This window comes from Pristiophorus japonicus, chromosome X, assembly GCF_044704955.1.
Source record: "Pristiophorus japonicus isolate sPriJap1 chromosome X, sPriJap1.hap1, whole genome shotgun sequence".
NCBI classification, from domain to species: Eukaryota; Metazoa; Chordata; class Chondrichthyes; family Pristiophoridae; genus Pristiophorus; species Pristiophorus japonicus.
Genome location: NC_092010.1, coordinates 40,308,738 through 40,328,574, shown reverse-complemented (window position 1 = coordinate 40,328,574; position 19,837 = coordinate 40,308,738). Strand labels below are relative to the sequence as shown.

The window sequence follows — 19,837 nt, the reverse complement described above, 5'->3', positions numbered from 1 at the left end:
CTCTCTCTGGTTCCCCCTCTCTCTCTCTCTCTCTCTGGTCCCCCCCCTCTCTCTCTCTCCTCTCTGGTTCCCCTCTCTCTCTCTGGTTCCCCCCTCTCTCTCTCTCTCTCTGGTTCCCCCTCTCTCTCTCTCTCTGGTTCCCCTCTCTCTCTCTCTCTCTGGTTCCCCCCTCTCTCTCTCTCTCTCTCTGGTTCTCCCTCTCTCTCTCTCTCTCTCTCTCTGGTTCCCCCCCCTCTCTCTCTCTCTCTCTGGTTCCCCCCTCTCTCTCTCTCTGCTCTCTCTCTCTCTCTGTCCCCCCTCTCTCTCCTTCCCCCTCTCTCTCTCTCTCTCTGGTTCCCCCCTCTCTCTCTCTCTCTCTGGTTCCCCCCTCTCTCTCTCTCTCTCTCTCTGGTTCCCCCCCTCCTCTCTCTCTCTGTTCCCCCTCTCTCTCTCTCTCTCTGTTCCCCCTCTCTCTCTCTCTCTGGTTCCCCCCTCTCTCTCTCTCTCTCTGGTTCCCCCTCTCTCTCTCTGGTTCCCCCTCTCTCTCTCTCTCTCTGGTTCCCCCTCTCTCTCTCTCTCTCTGGTTCCCCCCTCTCTCTCTCTCTGTTCCCCCCTCTCTCTCTATCCAGGCTAATCGGGTCCGTGAGTTGAAGGCCCAGAAAGCGGAGAAGTCGCTGGTCACGGCCGAAGTGGCCGTGCTGCTGGACCTGAAGAAACGCCTGTCGCTGGCGGAGGGCAAGAACTGAGTGAGTGACCGGCTGCCGGCAAGATGCCAGGAAGTCTGCTGCTGGCTTTTAGTTCCTTGCCACCACCCTCCCCGTCTCCTGATTCTCCCTCCTCGCCATCCCTGCCCCACTCTCCCAAACCAGCCGAGAATCTGCAGCTACCCTTCGCCACCCCCACCCACTCGATCGGAAGGGTTATCTGCTCACCCCTCCTCCGCGTGTTCGTTACCAAGAAGGGACTTCCGGCCGTGCAGGGGTGTGGGGGTCGGGCAGAAACGGGTGTCGGAGGGGTGAGGGGGGGAGGGGAAGGGTGTGGGGGTCGGGCAGAAACGGGTGTCGGAGGGGTGAGGGGGGGAGGGGAAGGGTGTGGGGGTCGGGCAGAAACGGGTGTCGGAGGGGTGAGGGGGGAGGGGAAGGGCGTGGGGGTCGGGCAGAAACGGGTGTCGGAGGGGTGAGGGGGAGGGTGAGGGGGGGAGGGGAAGGGTGTGGGGGTCGAGCAGAAACGGGTGTCAGGGAGGGGGGAGGGGGGAGGGAGGGTGAGGGGGGGGAGGGGAAGGGTGTGGGGTTCGGGCAGAAACGGGTGTCGGAGGGCGGAGGGAGGGTGAGGGGGGGGAGGGGAAGGGTGTGGGGTTCGGGCAGAAACGGGTGTCAGGGAGGGGGGAGGGGGGAGGGAGGGTGAGGGGGGGGAGGGGAAGGGTGTGGGGTTCGGGCAGAAACGGATGTCAGGGAGGGGGGAGAGAGGGTGAGGGGGGGGAGGGGAAGGGTGTGGGGTTCGGGCAGAAACGGGTGTCAGGTAGAGGTGTGGTTGGGGGGGGGGGGGTGGGAGGGGAAGGGTGGTGGGGAGTGGGTTAGCATGTTGCTTGGGAACCCGCCTTTGGCGACAGTTCGAATTCTCGCTAATGTGAATTGTGAAACTGCAGCAAGTGTTGGAATGGAAAATAAACCTTTTTAATTTAAAATGAGCAGTCTCTCTCACTGTGAAAGCAGCAAATCATAGAATGACAGCACAGGAGGATCCCACTGGGCCCATCGTTGCCCGTGCTGTGCCGGCTCTGTGACAGAGCGACCCAATCAGTCCCACTCCCCCCCTGCCCTTTCCCCCACAGCCCTGTGAATTTTTCCCCTTCCAGTATTTACCCAATTCCCGGTTTGAAAGTCACGATTGAATCTGCTCCCACCGCCCTTTCAGGCAGCGCGTTCCCGATCACAACAACTCGCTGCGTAAACACATTCTCCCCATCTCCCCCTCTGGTTCCATCGCCGATTATCGTCAATCTGTGTCCCTCTGGTTACCCCACCCTCCTGCCCCCGGGGAACAGTTTCTCCCCGATCTGCTCCATCAAAACCCCTCCTGATTGTGAACCCCTCTATTAAATCTCCCCCTTAACCTTCTCTGCTCCAAGGAGAACAAGCCCAGCTTCTCCAGTCTCCCCACGTCACTGAAGTCCCTCATCCCCCCGGGACCATTCTGGTCAATCTCCCTCTGCACCCTCTCCCAGGCCTTCACATCCTCCCTAAAGTTACTCCCCCATCCAGTCCCCTACAACCCTCCGTGATCTCAGCGCTCCACCAATTCTGCCCTCTTGCCCATCCCCCGATTTCCATCGGCGGCCATGCCTTCAGCTGCCTGGGCCCCAGGCTCTGGAATTCCCTCCCTAAACCCCTCTCTCCTTTTAAGAGGCTCCTTCAAACCGACCTTTTTGGCCACCTGACCCCAATATCTCCTTATGTGGCTCGGTGTCTGATTTTGTTAATGGCTCCTGTGAAGCACCGTGGGGCGTTTTACTAACGTTTAAACACGCTGTGTAAGTACAAGTTACTTGAAACCAAGTAAAAACCAACACAGAAGAGAGACAGAGAAGGTACAACCATCCTTTTAATAGTCAAAGTGAAAAACAAAATTTACAGTAACTCCATGCATACAATATATAATAATCGTTAATAATGTTGCTGCAACAACCAACAAGATCAGGAGTATAGATGAGAGGCGCAGCAGGAATGGTTGACTCGATCTTCCAGCCAGACGGAATGGGTTACAATTGTGGAAATTCACATGCTCGTGATCGAACGAACACACCCAAAGTTTGCCACCTGTGTGTCGCCGATCGTACAAGTTTGTGCGTTACATTTTATTACTTGCAGTGAGGTGCGAACCCATTTAACACACATACATCAACACACACACACACACACACACACACACACACAAAGTGTTTAACATCCTACTGTGCGTCTTTTTTGCATATACGTGCCCGGATGCGGGAGTCGAGTTTGAGCTCAGTACACGTGTTTGTCTGTTTCCGATCCTGAACCGTGGTCATGTGTGTCATCAATAATCCCCTCCCACCCCACATCACATGCACCAGTTGTTAGCCCCTGATCAATTTATATACACACAGGAGGGTGACTGAGATCGCGGTGGAGGGGATGGAATGAAAAACTCCTGCCTCAACATTGATGGACAGCAGGGATGTCCAGAGTTAGGTAGTTAAACCAGTGGTCTCTTAGGGTATTGGCATGGTGGACATTGCCACTTACCACAGGAGATTGCCAGGAATCAGTGGGAAACCACACGAAATAACATCACTGCACCCAGTTTGAGCTCTGAACTAATTCACAGAAGGAGGCCATTTCGGCCCATCGTGTCCGCGCCGGCCGACAAAGAGCTACCCAGCCTAATCCCACTTTACAGCTCTCGGTCCGTAGCCCTGTAGGTTACAGTACTTCAAGCACACATCCAAATGTGGTGAGGGTTTCTGCCTCTACCACCCTTTCAGGCAGCGAGTTCCGCCCCAGACCCCCACCACCCTCTGGGTGAAGACATTTCCCCTCAAATCCCCTCTAAACCTCCCCCCAATTACTTTAAATCTATGCGCCCTGGTTGTTGACCCCTGCCAAGGGAAACGGGTCCTTTCTATCCAAGCCCCTCATAATTTTATACACCTCAATCAGGTCTCCCCTCAGCCTCCTCTGTTCCAAAGAAAACAACCCAGCCTATCCAATCCTTTCTCATCGCTAAAATTCTCCAGTCCAGGCAACATCCTGGTAAATCTCCTCTGTACCCCCTCCAGTGCAACATCCTGGTAAATCTCCTCTGCACCCTCTCCAGGCAACATCCTGGTAAATCTCCTCTGTACCCTCTCCAAGGCAACATCCTGGTAAATCTCCTCTGTACCCTCTCCAGTGCAACATCCTGGTAAACCTCCTCTGTACCCTCTCCAGTGCAACATCCTGGTAAATCTCCTCTGCACCCTCTCCAGTGCAGCATCCTGGTAAATCTTCTCTGTGCCCTCTCCAGTGCAACATCCTGGTAAATCTCCTCTGTACCCTCTCCAGTGCAACATCCTGTTAAATCTCCTCTGTACCCTCGCCAGGCAACATCCTGGTAAATCTCCTCTGTACCCTCTCCAGTGCAACATCCTGGTAAATCTCCTCTGCACCCTCTCCAGTGCAATCACATCCTTCCTGTAATGTGGTGACCAGAACTGCACGCAGTACTCCAGCTGTGGCCTAACCAGTGTTTTATACAGTTCAAGCATAACCTCCCTGCTCTTGTATTCCATGCCTCGACTAATAAAGGCAAGTATTCCGTATGCCTTCTTAACCACATTATCAACCTGGCCTGCTACCTTCAGGGATCTGTGGACCTGCACTCCAAAGTCCCTCTGTTCCTCAATGGTACTTGGAATATTGTTGGGTGTTGGCTTCGCCCTCTAGGGGTCAGAGGACCAGGGTTCGGGCAAAAAGACAACAGAAGAGAGTTGAATTTAGGAACAGAGTGTTTCACTCTGGCCATTACTTCCCCTTGCATTGTGTTCCTACACCTCTCGTACTAACTCATACCGAGTCCCGCTCACCCATCAGCCCTGAGCCTTCTGATCTACATTGGCTCCCGGTTAAACAACGCCTCGATTTCAAAATTCTCATCCTTTACAAATCCCTCCATGGCCCTCACCTCTCCCTATCTTTCTCATCTTTTTCAGCCTCACAATCCCACAAGATGTCTGCGCTCCACAAATTCTGGCCTCTTGTACATCCCCGATTATAACTGCCCAATGACCGGTGGCCGTGCCTTTGTTGCCTGGGCCCCAAGCTCTGGAACTCCCTCCCTAAACCTCTCCACTGCCACCTCTCTTTCCTCCTTTAAGACGCGTCTTAAAACCTACCTCTTTAAACAAGCTTTTGATCATCTGCCTTAATTTCTGTGGCTTGGTTATCTAACACCGCCTTGGGGGTATTTTATCCCATTAAAGGTGCTATATAAATAGTTATCTCTTCCCTCCTTCCTTCCTTCAAACCCTACCTCTCACCATGCTTTCATTCCTCTCCCTTGACCATTACTTCCTGACCAATGCCTCCACGTGTAGAGGGCCACTGAATGCTTTGCTACACAGGAGGCAACAACTCAGTTCAAGCCCTTGTTGATCACTGTGGAGTAAGGCAGCTCCCTAATTGTTATTAATAGGGAGCTCTCGGGTGTGGGGAAGGCCCCCGACAATCTGGATCAAGAGTTTAGTCCCAAGTAAACCACGCCTTTTGAGTCTTCTCTACAATATAAGAGCAAGAGCAGGCCATTCGGCCCCTCGAGCCTGCTCCGCCATTCAATGAGATCACGGCTGATCTTCGACCTCAACTCCACTTTCCCGCCCGATTCCTCGATTCCCTTAATATCCAAAAATCTAGCGATCTCAGCCTTGAATACACTCAACGACTGAGCCTCCACAGCCCTCTGGGGCAGAGAGTACCAAAGATTCACCCCCCTCTGAGTGAAGAAATTCCTCCTCATCTCAGTCCTCAATGGCCGACCCCTTATCCTGAGACTGTGTGACCCCTGGTTCTAGACTCCCCAGCCCGGGGGGGGAAACATCCTCCCTGCATCTACCCTGTCGAGCCCTGTAAGAATTTTATATGTCTCAAATGAGATCACCTCTCATTCTTCTAAACGCTAGAGAATATCGGCCCAGTCTGCTCAATCTCTCCTCCATAGGACAATCCCCCCCCATCCCAGGAATCAGTCTGGTGAACCTTCGCTGCACTCCCTCAATGGCCAGTATATCCTTCCTTTGGTAAGCAGACCGACACTGTACACAATACTCCAGGTGTGGTCTCACCAGGGCCCTATTTCGGTCATCCCGTATCAAGATACACTCAACTGGGCCAGAACCAGAGACACACGACAAGTCTTCATTCAATGAGGAATGTTGGATGGGTGATGATTTCCGAAGATACAAAAAACTCAAAAGAGGGGCTTTTGCGACTGGGAAATTGCCCCCCCCCCCCCCCGACGGCTCAGTTGGCGTTGACCATTCTCTCAATGAGCATCCTCCGGGCCTCCTGGACCTCTGCGGCGAGCTGGTCAATTCTCGCCCGCAGACGCTCGTTCTCCGCCGTCAGTTCCGCCACCTGCCGCTCCTGGCCCTGCTCCGTACCTCCGCGGCTGGACTTGGCACAGCCACAGTCACCGTCCGCCCCCCGCTGGCCCCTCCTCTTGGCTCCGCGCCTCCCGTTGCTGGACGAGGAGGGCGGTGGGGACGAGGGTGGGGACGTGCTTGTCGCGCCGGGCTGGCGCTCCTCTTCCTCCTCCCGTCCGCCGACTGGCGGCCCCCCCGCCGGGAAGACGCCGAAGAGATCCTGGCTTTGGCCGAAGTCGATGGTGCTCAGAATATCGCCGGTGTCCACCTCGCCCGCCAGCGGGCAGAAGATCTGCGGTCGCTCGCCATGTCCGGGCGATCGAGCTTCGAGCTAAGAGACAACAGAACAAGAGTTAGAATCACAGAACGATACAGCACAGGAGGATCCCATTGGGGCCCATCGTTGCCCGAGCGACCCAATCAGTCCCACTCCCCCCTGCCCTTTCCCCCACAGCCCTGTGAATTTTTCCCCTTCCAGTGTTTACCCAATTCCCGGTTTGAAAGTCCCGATTGAATCTGCTCCCACCGCCCTTTCAGGCAGCGCGTTCCCGATCACAACAACTCGCTGCGTAAACACATTCTCCCCATCTCCCCCTCTGGTTCCATCGCCGATTATCGTCAATCTGTGTCCCTCTGGTTACCCCACCCTCCTGCCCCCGGGGAACAGTTTCTCCCCGATCTACTCCATCAAAGCTCCCTGGTAATTTTGAACACCTATCAAATCTCCATCTTGACCTGCTCCAAGAACAACCCCAGCTCCTCCAGTCTCTCCGAATAACTCAAGGCCCTCATCCCCTGGAACCATTCTGGTCAATCTCCCTCTGTACCCTCTCCAAGGCCTTCACACCCTCCCTACAGTGCGGGGCCCAGAATTGGACACAGTACTCCAGCTGGGATCTAACTAGTGTTTCGCAATAACTTCCTTGCTTTGGGGTGCTCGAAGCCTCATTGTCAGCTGTGGCTCAGTGGGTAGCGTACACTCCTCCGAATCAGAAGGTTGTGGGTTAAGTCCCACTCCAGGGGATTGAACACAAAATAAATCTAGGCTGACAGTGCAGTACTGAGGGAGCGCCGCACTGTCGGAGGGGCAGTACTGAGGGAGCGCCGCACTGTCGGAGGGGCAGTACTGAGGGAGCGCCGCACTGTCGGAGGGGCAGTACTGAGGGAGTGCCGCACTGTCGGAGGGGATGTACTGAGGGAGCACCGCACTGTCGGAGGGACGGTACTGAGGGAGCACTGCACTGTCGTAGGGGATGTACTGAGGGAGTGCCGCACTGTCGAAGGGGCAGTACTGAGAGGCCGTCTGAGGAAAAGAGTGTTTGAAGACCAGGCCCTCAAATCTATCACCAAGCTCATGGTCTACAGGGCTGTAGTTATAACCGCCCTCCTGTGTGGCTCAGAGACATGGACCATGTACAGTAGACATCTCAAGTCGCTGGAGAAATACCACCAACGATGTCTCCGCAAGATCCTGCAAATCCCCCGGGAGGACAGACTCACCAACGTTAGCGTCCTCGACCAGGCCAACATCCCCAGCATCGAAGCACTGACCACACTCGACCAGCTCCGCTGGGTAGGCCACATTGTCCGCATGCCCCAGACACGAGACTCCCAAAGCAAATGCTTTATGCGGAGGTCCCCCATGGCAAACAAGCCAAAGGTGGGCAGCGGAAGCGTTACAAGGACATCCTCAAAGCCTCCCTGTTAAGGGCGACATCACCACTGATACCTGGGAGACTCTGGCCGAAGAACGCCCGAAGTGGAGAAAGTGCATCCGGGAGTTCTTCGAGTCTTGACGCAAGGAACGTGAAGAGGTCAAGCGCAGAGCGGAAGGAGCGTGCGGCAAACCAGCCCCACCGACCCCTTCCCTCGACGAATGTCTGTCCCACCTGTGACAGGGTCTGTGTCTCTCGTATTGGACTGTTCAGCCACCAGAGAACTCACTTTGGGAGTGGAAACAAGTCTTCCTCGATTCCAAGGGGCTGCCGATGATGACAGGGAGCGGCGCACTGTCGGAGGGGCAGTACTGAGGGAGCGCCGCACTGTCGGAGGGGCTGTACTGAGGGAGCGCCGCACTATCGGAGGGGCAGTACTGAGGGAGTGCCGCACTGTCGGAGGGGCAGTACTGAGGGAGCGCCGCACTGTCGGAGGGGTGGTACTGAGGGAGCGCCGCACTGTCGGAGGGGCGGTACTGAGGGAGCGCCGCACTGTCGGAGGAGTGGTACTGAGGGAGCGCCGCACTGTCGGAGGGGCTGTACTGAGGGAGCGCCATACTGCGCTGTCGGAGGGGCAGTACTGAGGGAGCGCCGCACTGTCGGAGGGGCGGTACTGAGGGAGTGCCGCACTGTCGGAGGGGCGGTACTGAGGGAGCGCCGCACTGTCGGAGGGGCGGTACTGAGGGAGCGCCGCACTGTCGGAGGGGCGGTACTGAGGGAGCGCAGCACTGTCGGAGGGGCAGTACTGAGGGAGCGCCGCACTGTCGGAGGGTCAGTACTGAGGGAGCGCCGCACTGTCGGAGGGTCAGTACTGAGGGAGCGCCGCACTGTCGGAGGGGCAGTACTGAGGGAGCGCCGCACTGTCGGAGGGGCGGTGCTGAGGGAGTGCTGCACTGTCGGAGGGGCAGTACTGAGGGAGCGCCGCACTGTCGGAGGGGCGGTGCTGAGGGAGTTCCGCACTGTCGGAGGTGCTGTCTTTCAGATGAGATGTTAAAACAGTCTGCTCTCAGGTGGCACTATTTGGAAGAGGAGCAGGAGGAGTTCTCTCCGGTGTCCTGGGGCCAATATTTATCCCTCAATCAACATAAGAAAAAATATATGTTCATTTATCATATTGCTGTGTGTGGGAGCTTGCTGTGTGCAAATGGGCTGTCTCGTTTCCCACATTACAACAGTGACTACACTCCAAAAGTACTTCATTGGCTGTAAAGCACTTTGGGACGTCCGGTGGTCGTGAAAGGCGCTATATAAATGCAAGTCTTTCTTCTCAACTTGTCCTGCTACCTTCAAAGATTAGTGTACTTAGGGGTGGAGGGGGGTTACAGAGATAGGGAGGGGTGTTGGGGCTGGAGGAGGTACAGAGATAGGGAGGGGTGTAAGGGGCTGGAGGAGGTTACAGAGATAGGGAGGGGTGTAGGGGCTGGAGGAGGTTACAGAGATAGGGAGGGGGTAAGGGGCTGGAGGAGATTACAGAGATAGGGAGGGGGTAAGGGGCTGAAGGAGGTTACAGAGATAGGGAGGGGTGTAGGGGCTGGAGGAGGTTACAGAGATAGGGAGGAGATTTGAAAACAAGGATAAGAATTTTGAAATCGAGGCGTTGCTTAACCGGGAGCCACTGTAGGTCGGTGAGCACAGGGGGTGATGGGTGAGCGGGACTCGGTGCGAGTTAGGACACGGGTCAGTGAGCACAGGGGGTGATGGGTGAGTGGGACTGGGTGCGGGTTAGGACACGGGGCAGTGAGCACAGGGGGTGATGGGTGAGCGGGACTCGGTGTGAGTTAGGACACGGGGTCAGTGAGCACAGGGGGTGATGGGTGAGCGGGACTCGGTGCGGGCTAGGACACGGGGTCAGTGAGCACAGGGGGTGATGGGTGAGCGGGACTCGGTGTGAGTTAGGACACGGGGTCAGTGAGCACAGGGGGTGATGGGTGAGTGGGACTGGGTGCGAGTTAGGACACGGGGCAGTGAGCACAGGGGGTGATGGGTGAGTGGGACTGGGTGCGAGTTAGGACACGGGGCAGTGAGCACAGGGGGTGATGGGTGAGCGGGACTCGGTGCGAGTTAGGACACGGGGTCAGTGAGCACAGGGGGTGATGGGTGAGTGGGACTGGGTGTGAGTTAGGACACGGGGGCAGTGAGCACAGGGGGTGATGGGTGAGTGGGACTGGGTGTGAGTTAGGACACGGGGCAGTGAGCACAGGGGGTGATGGGTGAGTGGGACTGGGTGCGAGTTAGGACACGGGGCAGTGAGCACAGGGGGTGATGGGTGAGCGGGACTGAGTGTGAGTTAGGACACGGGGCAGTGAGCACAGGGGGTGATGGGTGAGCGGGACTCGGTGCGAGTTAGGACACGGGGTCAGTGAGCACAGGGGGTGATGGGTGAGTGGGACTGGGTGTGAGTTAGGACACGGGGGCAGTGAGCACAGGGGGTGATGGGTGAGTGGGACTGGGTGTGAGTTAGGACACGGGGCAGTGAGCACAGGGGGTGATGGGTGAGTGGGACTGGGTGCGAGTTAGGACACGGGGCAGTGAGCACAGGGGGTGATGGGTGAGTGGGACTCAGTGCGAGTTAGGACACGGGGTCAGTGAGCACAGGGGGTGATGGGTGAGTGGGACTGGGTGCGAGTTAGGACACGGGGCAGTGAGCACAGGGGGTGATGGGTGAGCGGGACTGGGTGTGAGTTAGGACACGGGGGCAGCTGAAGTTTATGTAGCCTGGAAGATGGGAGCTGGCCATGAGAGCGCTGGGAATAGTGAAGAGTCGGATGGTAACAAAAGGCACAGATGACGGTTTCAGCGGCGATGTTACGGAAGTGGAAGTGGAACATAAGAAATAGGAGCAGGAGTCGGCCATTCGGCCCCTCGAGCCTGCTCCACCATTTAATACGATCATGGCTGATCCGATCATGGACTCAGCTCCACTTCCCCGCCCGCTCCCCATAACCCTTCACTCCCTTATCGCTCAAAAATCTGTCTATCTCCACCTTAAATATATTCAATGTCCCAGCCTCCACAGCTCTCTGGGGCAGAGAATTCCACAGATTTACAACCCTCTGAGAGAAGAAATTCCTCCTCATCTCAGTTTTAAATGGGCGACCCCCTAGTTCTAGATTCCCTCACGAGGGGAAACATCCTCTCGGCATCTACCATGTCGAGCCCCCTCAGAATCCTATGTTTCGATAAGATCACCTCTCATTCTTCTGAACTCCAATGAGTAGAGGCCCAACCTACTCAACCTTTCCTCATAAGACAAACCCCTCATCTGCGGAATCAACCGAGTGAACCTTCTCTGAACTGCCTCCAATGCAAATATATCCCTCCTTAAATACGGAAACCAAAACTGCACGCAGTACTCCAGGTGTGGCCTCACCAATACCCTGTATAACTGGAGCAAGACTTTCCTGCTTTTATACGCTATCCTCCTTGCAATAAAGGCCAAGATACCATTTGCCTCAGTCTCTCTTACCTGCGTGAATTGCGGAGCCAGGTCTAGCTTCTTGTTGTGTTCCGATGAGTCCCCAGCTGAAGAAGGGTAGAGAATGGTCTCCAGGTCATCCAACCAGAGTTGGCTGAATGTCTTGCTGTCTTGCGCTGTGTTGCTTGGTGGTGAAGAAGGGTACAGAACGCTGTCGATATCCTCCAGCCACAGTTGGCGAAGCTTCCTGCTGTCACCCGGAGGAGGGTTCCCTGGGGGTGAGGGGTACAGGATGCTGTCGATATCCCCCAGCCACAGCTGGCCCAGCTTTCTTCCCTCCTCCGACGGGGTCAGGACACTCTCGAGGTCCTCCAGCCACGTCTCCAGCTCCTGCCCCGACAGTTGGGCAGGGGCAGAGGGCAAGGCAGTGGAAGCTGGTGGCTCTGACATCATCTCCAGCACGTCTCGATAAACTGCACGGGGTGACAAATATGCAGGGCCAGTCAGGTCACAGGGCGGGTGGAGGGTGACGATAACACATGCAACAACACCGCTACAGGAACGCAGAACTTTTGCTGATTACACAAACCGAAGGGACATGCACGCACACGCACGCACATGCTTCAGAGACATGGACTATGTACAGTTGGCACCTCAAAGCACTGAAGACGTACCACCAATGCTGCCTCCGCAGAATCCTGCAAATCCTTTGGCAGGATAGGCGCACCAAAGTCAGTGTTCTCACCCAGGCCAACATCCCCAGCATCGAAGCACTGACCCCACACGACCAGCTCCGACGGACGGGCCACGTAGTCCGTATGCCCGACACTCGACTCCCAAAACAAGCGCTCTATTCCGAGCTCCGACACGGAAAGCGAGCCAAAGGTGGGCAGAGGAAACGTTTCAAAGGCACCCGCAAAGCCTCCTTGGCAAAAAGTGCAACATCAACATCAAGAGTACAAAAGCAGGGAGGTCCTGCTGCAACTGTACAGGGTATTGGTGAGGCCGCACCTGGAGTACTGCGTGCACCTTACTTAAGGAAGGATATACTAGCCTTGGAGGGGGTACAGAGACGATTCACTCGGCTGATTCCGGAGATGAGGGGGTTACCTTATGATGATAGATTGAGTAGACTGGGTCTTTACTCGTTGGAGTTCAGAAGGATGAGGGGTGATCTTATAGAAACATTTAAAATAATGAAAGGGATAGACAAGATTGAGGCAGAGAGGTTGTTTCCACTGGTCGGGGAGACTAGAACTAGGGGGCACAGCCTCAAAATACGGGGAGAGCCAATTTAAAACCGAGTTGAGAAGGAATTTCTTCTCCCAGAGGGTTGTGAATCTGTGGAAATCTCTGCCCAAGGAAGCAGTTGAGGCTAGCTCATTGAATGTATTCAAGTCACAAATAGATAGATTTTTAACCAATAAGGGAATTAAGGGTCACGGGGAGCGGGCGGGTAAGTGGAGCTGAGTCCACGGCCAGATCAGCCATGATCTTGTTGAATGGCGGAGCAGGCTCGAGGGGCTAGATGGCCTACTCCTGTTCCTAATTCTTATGTTCTTATGTAATTCAAATGGTCATGGCAGGAGTTAGAGAAACATTGATCGAGATAGGGTGTGAATGGCCATTAGAGACAAGGAGAGGAAAAAGAAAGAGGCTCTGAGGGAAGGGAGACCATTGAGAGCCTCTTCTCAATGATATCATGGCTGATTCCTTCCCTCCATCCACCTGCCTTGCCTCCATATACTTTTACGTCCTCGTCTGTTGATCTCAGATTTAAAGTTATTAGTTGAGGCCGCATCTGCTGCTTTGTGTGGGACAGAGTTCCACACTTCTAACCGCTCTTTGCGGGGAGAATCGTATTATGGGCTGGATTTTTGGCTTTTGCGATTTCGGGGCGGTAATGGCAGCGGGGAAAAAATTTACGTCCTCGTCTGCAAATTCCGCCAGAAAGTGAGGTTTCATGATCGGGGAGGGGGGGGGGGGGTGCGAAATCAGGCGTTACACAAGGATATTTTAGCCCCTCACCCGAAAACGGCGACGTTAAAAATGTTCGGCATTTTGCGTCTTTCAATTTTACCGGGCGCAGTCGGTTCTTGAGGGCGATACGGTTCCCTGCGCACATGTGCAGCCAACCCGGTCCATTTCAGAGACTTTAGGAGAGTATAGTATTAGGCGGTCCCTCGTATCGCTTCCACACCAAAAAGGATGAGTTCACAGGTGCTTCAATGAAGGACCTAATATTCCAGATCCCGAACTACATCCTGAAGGGTGGAAGATGCCTGTGGGTGGATTGTTTTAACGTGGGGTGACCGTTGCACACCAGCCACCACACGGGGCTTGACAGAGCGAGGTCTCGGTCCAGTGGCAAGGGTTAACCAGGACGACGGGAAACCTGCTCTGCTGCACGGACCCAGTGCGCCCACATATCGCACAGTGTGGGCTGGGCCCGTGCTGCCCCTGGGCCCTCGCCTCTCCTGGACCCCGATCATGATGCTCCTCGGCCCCGATCTCTCACCGCTGCTCCGCCCCGATCAAAAATGGAGCAGTCAGTGGCAGGACATCAATTAGTCTCCTCTTATCTTGGAGACATCAAATATCGACACACTGTTTGAAATACCAAAATATTAAACTCCAGCCTAGTTGAAGGGTTCACACTGGGGAGAGACCGTTCACCTGCTTCGAGTGCGGGAAGGGATTCACTCAGTCACCAACCTGCTGAGGCACCAGCGAGCTCACAAGTGACTGCAGGGGTTGGATTTTGCTGTGTTGGGGAGAGATGGCACAGCCAGAGGGCAGGCAGCACGCCAGTCGATTGTCTGCAGCGGCTGCTGAGGCCTCAGTGCAGGCCGTTGAAGGGAGGTGGTCTTACTCCATCTTGTTGGGGCAGGGGGGCCTTTGCCTGGCATTTTCAAGAGAATCTGGCGGGAGATAGCACTGGAGGTGTCAGCGGCAGTCGTGGTGGCCAGAACTGGCACACAATGTCGCAAGAAGTTCAACGACCTCACCAGGGTCATCAGGGTGACATTTATGTAGGCCTGCCAAGCTTGCAAAATCATAGATGGCCTACTCCTGTTCCTAATTCTTATGTTTTTATGTTCTTATTAATGTTGGGGAAGTCCAGAACCAGGGGTCACAGTCTAAGGATAAGGGGTAAGCCATTTAGGACTGAGATGAGGAGAGACTTCTTCACCCAGAGAGTGGTGAACCTGTGGAATTCTCTGCCACAGAAAATTGTTGAGGCCAATTCACTAAATGTATTCAAAAAGGAGTTAGATGTAGTCCTTACTACTAGGGGTATGGCGAGAAAGCAGGAATGGGGTACTGAAGTTGTATGTTCAGCCATGAACTCATTGAATGGCAGTGCAGGCTCGAAGGGCCTACTCCTGCACCTATTTCCTATGTTTCTATCCCCACCGTCCCTTGGGCATCCCCGGCCCAAGACCGCTCAGAGTGGAGGAGAAGCATCCGGGAGGGCGCCAAACACCTCGAGTCTCTTTGCCGGGAGCGTGCGGAGGCCAAGCGCAGACAGCGGCAGGAGCGCACGGCAACCCAGGCACCCCACCCACCTGTCCCTCCGCCCACCGTCTGCCCCAGACACCGCCTGTGACAGAGACTGCGGGTCCTGCATTGGTCTCAGCAGTCACCTGAGAACTCAGTGTGGAAGCAAGTCATCCTCGATTCCGGGGGACGTCCTGAGTCGAAGAAGAGGTAAGCACCACCCCTGGGTATGATTGAACAGAGGCATTCACATCAGGAGCTTCCGACAGAAAACCCTGGGTGTGAGCTTGAAAGCACATGAGCAGATGTCTGAGACTTAAGATTAGATTCCAGATTGGAGATAACTCCATGTTGCAACATGTTTATGAACACACTGGAGAGTGGGGGGGCAGGGGGGAGGGGGGAGTATTTAGTCAAGGTGACAGCTGTTGTTGCCGTCGATGAACATCGTATTTAATCCTGCTCTGCAAATGTAATACTGTCGCTTAATTGCTGGAGCTTTAACGGGAAATAACCTCATTGGAGATTTAATGGGGAAGGGTTTAAAATTTAGACACTGCCTACTTTGTCCTCTACATGGGATGCACCTGGACAACTTCTCCTTCTCAGGTAGTCCCCCGGAGTCGAGGATGACTTGCTTCCACACTAAAACGAGTTCTCAGGTGACTGATGAGACCAATGTGGGACCGATGACAGTCTCTGTTGTTCCGGTCTGTCGCTGCTGGGGTTGTCCATGAGGATCATAAGAACATAAGAAATAGGAGCAGGAGTCGGCCATACGGCACCTCGAGCCTGCTCCGCCATTTAATACGATCATGGCTGATCCGATCATGGACTCAGCTCCACTTCCCCGCCCGCTCCCCATAACCCTTCACTCCCTTATCGCTCAAAAATCTGTCTATCTCCACCTTAAATTTCTTCAATGTCCCAGCCTCTACAGCTCTCTGGGGCAGAGAATTCCACAGATTTACAACCCTCTGAGAGAAGAAATTCCTCCTCATCTCAGTCTTAAACGGGCGGCCCCTTATTCTGAAACTATGCCCCCAGTTCTAGTCTCCCCCACAAGGGGAAACATCCTCTCTGCATCTACCCTGTCCAGCCCCCTCAGAATCTTATACGTTTCGATAAGATCACCTCTCATTCTTCTGAACTCCAATGAGTAGAGGCCCAACCTGCTCAACCTTTCTTCATAAGTCAACCCCCTCATCTCCGGAATCAACCGAGTGATCCTTCTCTGAACTGCCTCCAATGCAAGTATTTCCTTCCTTAAATATGGAGACCAAAACTGCACGCAGTACTCCAGGTGTGGCTTCACCAATACCCCGTATAACTGCAGCAGGACTTCCCTGCTTTTATACTCCATTCCCTTGCAATAAAGGCCAACATTCCATTTGCCTTCCTAATTACTTGCTGTACCTGCATGTTAACGTTTTGCGTTTCATGCACAAGGACCCCCAGGTCCCACTGTACCGCAGCATTTTGAAGTTCCAGGTCCCGAACTTCATTTTACTGAAACGTAAAAGATTATGAGGGGGATTGACAGGGTAGATGCAGAGAGGATGTTTCCCCTCGTGGGGAAATCTAGAACTAGGGGTCACAGTCTCAGAATAAGGGGCCGCCCATTTAAAACGGAGATGAGGAGGAATTTCTTCTCTCAGAGGGTTGTAAATCTGTGGAATTCTCTGCCCCAGAGAGCTGTGGAGGCTGGGTCATTGAATATATTTAAGGCGGAGATAGACAGATTTTTGAACGATAAGGGAGTCGAGGGTTATGGGGAGCGGGCGGGGAAGTGGAGCTGAGCCCAAGATTAGATCGGCCGTGATCTTATTGAATGGTGGAGCAGGCTCGAGGGGCCGAATGGCCCACTCCTACTCCTATTTCTTATGTTCTTATGTAAAACTGTGCACAGTACTCCAGGTGCGGTCTCACCAAAGCCCTGTACAGCTGCAGCAAGACTTGCTCACTCCATTTGAACATTCTTTTGCTCAAGAACTGGGAGTCTCAATGAGACGTGGAACGGGCAGTAACGATGGAAGAGTACTGACTGAAAAAGGATGGAATGGGGAAGGTGATTATACCTTTAATCACGTTGTCCACACAGAGGTTGTTCGTCTTCTCAAGATCTGCGGATGGATTAATATTTTATTAGCTTCAAAAAAAAATCTTTGTTCCATTTCTCGTAGCTGAGAGAATTATTTTTTTCTGTCCCCAAACTCAAAGGCACTGTCTCCAATCGCTGGGGTTCGGGGTCAGGGGCCACCTGGCCGGGCATCAAGGCATTTGGAGGTGAAAGGTCATCGAGGGTGATCGTTTACCCTTGCACAGCCGTAACAATCAGGGGCAAGAACCCTGGCTCATTTCCCCATCTGTGTCAGCGGGGGCTCAGTGGGCAGGACATTCGCCTCGGAGTCGGACGGTTGTGGGTTCAAGTCCCACTCCAGGGACTCGAGCACTGACACTCCGAGTGCAGTACTGAGGGAGCGCCGCACCGTGGAAGGGGCAGTACTGAGGGAGCACCGCACTGTGGGAGGGGCGGTACTGAGGGAGTGCCGCACTGTCGGAGGGGCAGTGCTGAGGGAGCACCGCACTGTCGGAGGGGCAGTACTGAGGGAGTGGATAATGGCCAGATAATGTTTTTTTTAAATTACGTTGTTTGAGAGATAAATATTGGCCCCTGCTCTTCTTCGAAATAGTCGCCCGTAGGATCTTTTACATCTCATCCGAAAGACAACACCTCCGACAGTGCGACACTCCCTTAGTACTGCCCCTCCGACAGTGCGGCGCTCCCTCAGTACTGCCCCTCCGACAGTTCCCTCAGTACTGCCCCTCCGACAGTGTGGCGCTCCCTCAGTACTGCCCTTCCATCAGTACTGCCCCTCCGACAGTGCGGCGCTCCCTCAGTACTGCCCTTCCATCAGTACTGCCCCTCCGACAGTGCGGCGCTCCCTCAGTACTGCCCCTCCGACAGTTCCCTCAGTACTGCCCCTCCGACAGTGTGGCGCTCCCTCAGTACTGCCCTTCCATCAGTACTGCCCCTCCGACAGTGCGGCGCTCCCTCAGTACTGCCCCTCCGACAGTGCGGCGCTCCCTCAGTACTGCCCTTCCATCAGTACTGCCCCTCCGACAGTGCGGCGCTCCCTCAGTACCGCCCCTCCGACAGTTCCCTCAGTACTGCCCCTCCGACAGTGTGGCGCTCCCTCAGTATTGCCCTTCCATCAGTACTGTCCCTCCGACAGTGCGCCGCTCCCTCAGTACTGCCCCTCCGACAGTGTGGCGCTCCCTCAATACAGCACTGGGAGTGTCAGCTCAGATTATCTGAAGTGGAACTATGACCCCGCACAACCTTCAGACTCAGAGGCGAGAGTGCCATAGCCGACAGTGTACCATTCAATCATTGAATCTGTGTGTTGAAAATAGTGAGACAAAGCAGAAACATCAGATAATGATTATGGGTATGGCTTTACCAGCGGGTGGCTCTATGAGCGCTAACCAGGCGACACATTTGACTCAGCTAAGTCTTGCCTTGGGTGGGATCGCATTAATTTAAAACCCTGGCTATGTAAACTTTAAAAGGTACAGTTAAAAAGAGACATCATTCTACTCCAAGGGTAAAAGTTAAGGGAGGAGGAATGGGGTAAATAAATGCAGGAGTGTGGGTGGGAAGGGAACAGGAGAGACAAAGGGTTCACATCACAACAGGGGAAATTGAAGATTACATGTATTATTTGATTATAAATATATTTTTAAACATTTTCAGTATTATCCAGAAGAGCCAGACTTACTGTGGCGTTGCATTGGTGGTGTAGATGGGGCCAGTGGCGCAAGTGCAGCTGAGTTGTTGGAGAGAGCTGAGATTTCATGATCCACATTGTCGAGTCTGCGATGTCGGATTTGCTGGCAATTTCTCCCCACTGTATCTGCAGCCGGCGAGCTCCCGGGGAGGCGGTGATTGACAGGCGCGCCGGCCAATCAGCGCCGCCGCCCGTCGCCGGCTGACCAATGGCAGCCGTGCACGGGGGCGGGAGCTGCACTTTGATTGACAGCCCGAAGCAGTCACAAGTTGGGTGATTCAGCGGCTGACGAAAGGGCTTAAAAAGCATGATGTAATTGCAATGCAATTTACAGGAAGGGATGTTTTAAAATAAGATGGGGAGACTTAGGAAGTTTATCTGCTTAAATAACATGCCCATCTGCGGACTAGGGCTTATAAAGCTGCAAAAGGGATGGGTTACGGTGGGGAATTTGCAATTTAAAGTGCAGTCACACACAAAACAACTTAAACAACAATCTGTATTTATATAGCACCTCTAGCGTAGTGAAAGGTTCACAGGAGTATGATGAGATTTTTAAAATTTGCACCGGGCAGGTGACCAAAAGCTTGGCCAAAGAGCGCTTTTCACCACCATCGGACGTCTCAAAGCGCTTTACAGCCAATGAAGTACTTTTGGAGTGTAATCACTGTTGTAATGTGGGAAACGCCAATTTGCGCACAGCAAGCTCCCACACACAGCAATGTGGTAATGACCCAGGTCGTCTGTTTTTGTTATTTTGATTGAGGGATAAATATTGGCCCCAGGACACCGGGTATAACTCCCCCCTGCTCTGGGATCTTTTACGTCCACCTGAGGGGGCAGACGGGGCTTCTGTTCAACATCTCGTCCGAAAAACGACACCTTCAACAGTGCGGCGTTCCCTCCGTACTGCCCCTCTGACAGTGCGGCGCTCCCTCAGTACTGCCCCTCCAACAGTGCGACGCTCCCTCAGTACTGCCCCTCAGACAGTGTGGCGCTCCCTCAGTACTGCCCCTCCGACAGCGCAGTACGGCGCTCCCTCAGTACTGCCCCTCCGACAGTGTGGTGCTCCCTCAGTACCGCCCCTCCGACAGTGCGGCACTCCCTCAGTACCGCCCCTCCGACAGTGCGGTGCTCCCTCAGTACCGCCCCTCCGACAGTGCGGCACTCCCTCAGTACCGCCCCTCCGACAGTGCGGCACTCCCTCAGTACTGCCCCTCCGACAGTGCGCCGCTCCTTCAGTACCGCCCCTCCGACAGTGCGGCGCTCCCTCAGTACTGCCCCTCCGACAGTGCGGCGC

The 19,837-nt window shown here is 54.5% G+C and overlaps 1 protein-coding gene across 4 annotated transcripts; it reads right to left on the bottom strand.

Annotated features, from left to right (window-relative positions):
• Positions 1-2,562: 2,562 nt before the first annotated feature.
• LOC139241027 (CCAAT/enhancer-binding protein delta-like) lies at positions 2,563-19,557 on the bottom strand. 4 transcript variants are annotated; one of them, XM_070869742.1, is made up of 4 exons: positions 18,529-18,628; positions 16,825-16,869; positions 11,297-11,718; positions 2,563-6,446 (listed from the first exon to the last, which is right to left on the bottom strand). In XM_070869742.1, the coding sequence occupies exons 1-4, from the start codon at positions 18,539-18,541 to the stop codon at positions 5,994-5,996; spliced, it is 933 nt and encodes a 310-aa protein (XP_070725843.1). In that variant the 5' UTR covers positions 18,542-18,628; the 3' UTR covers positions 2,563-5,993. The 4 variants fall into 4 exon arrangements, with proteins under 4 accessions (XP_070725843.1, XP_070725844.1, XP_070725845.1 ...); XM_070869743.1 differs by lacking the exon at positions 16,825-16,869; XM_070869744.1 differs by lacking the exons at positions 16,825-16,869; positions 18,529-18,628 and adding an exon at positions 11,920-12,168.
• Between the last annotated feature and the right edge of the window lie 280 nt (positions 19,558-19,837).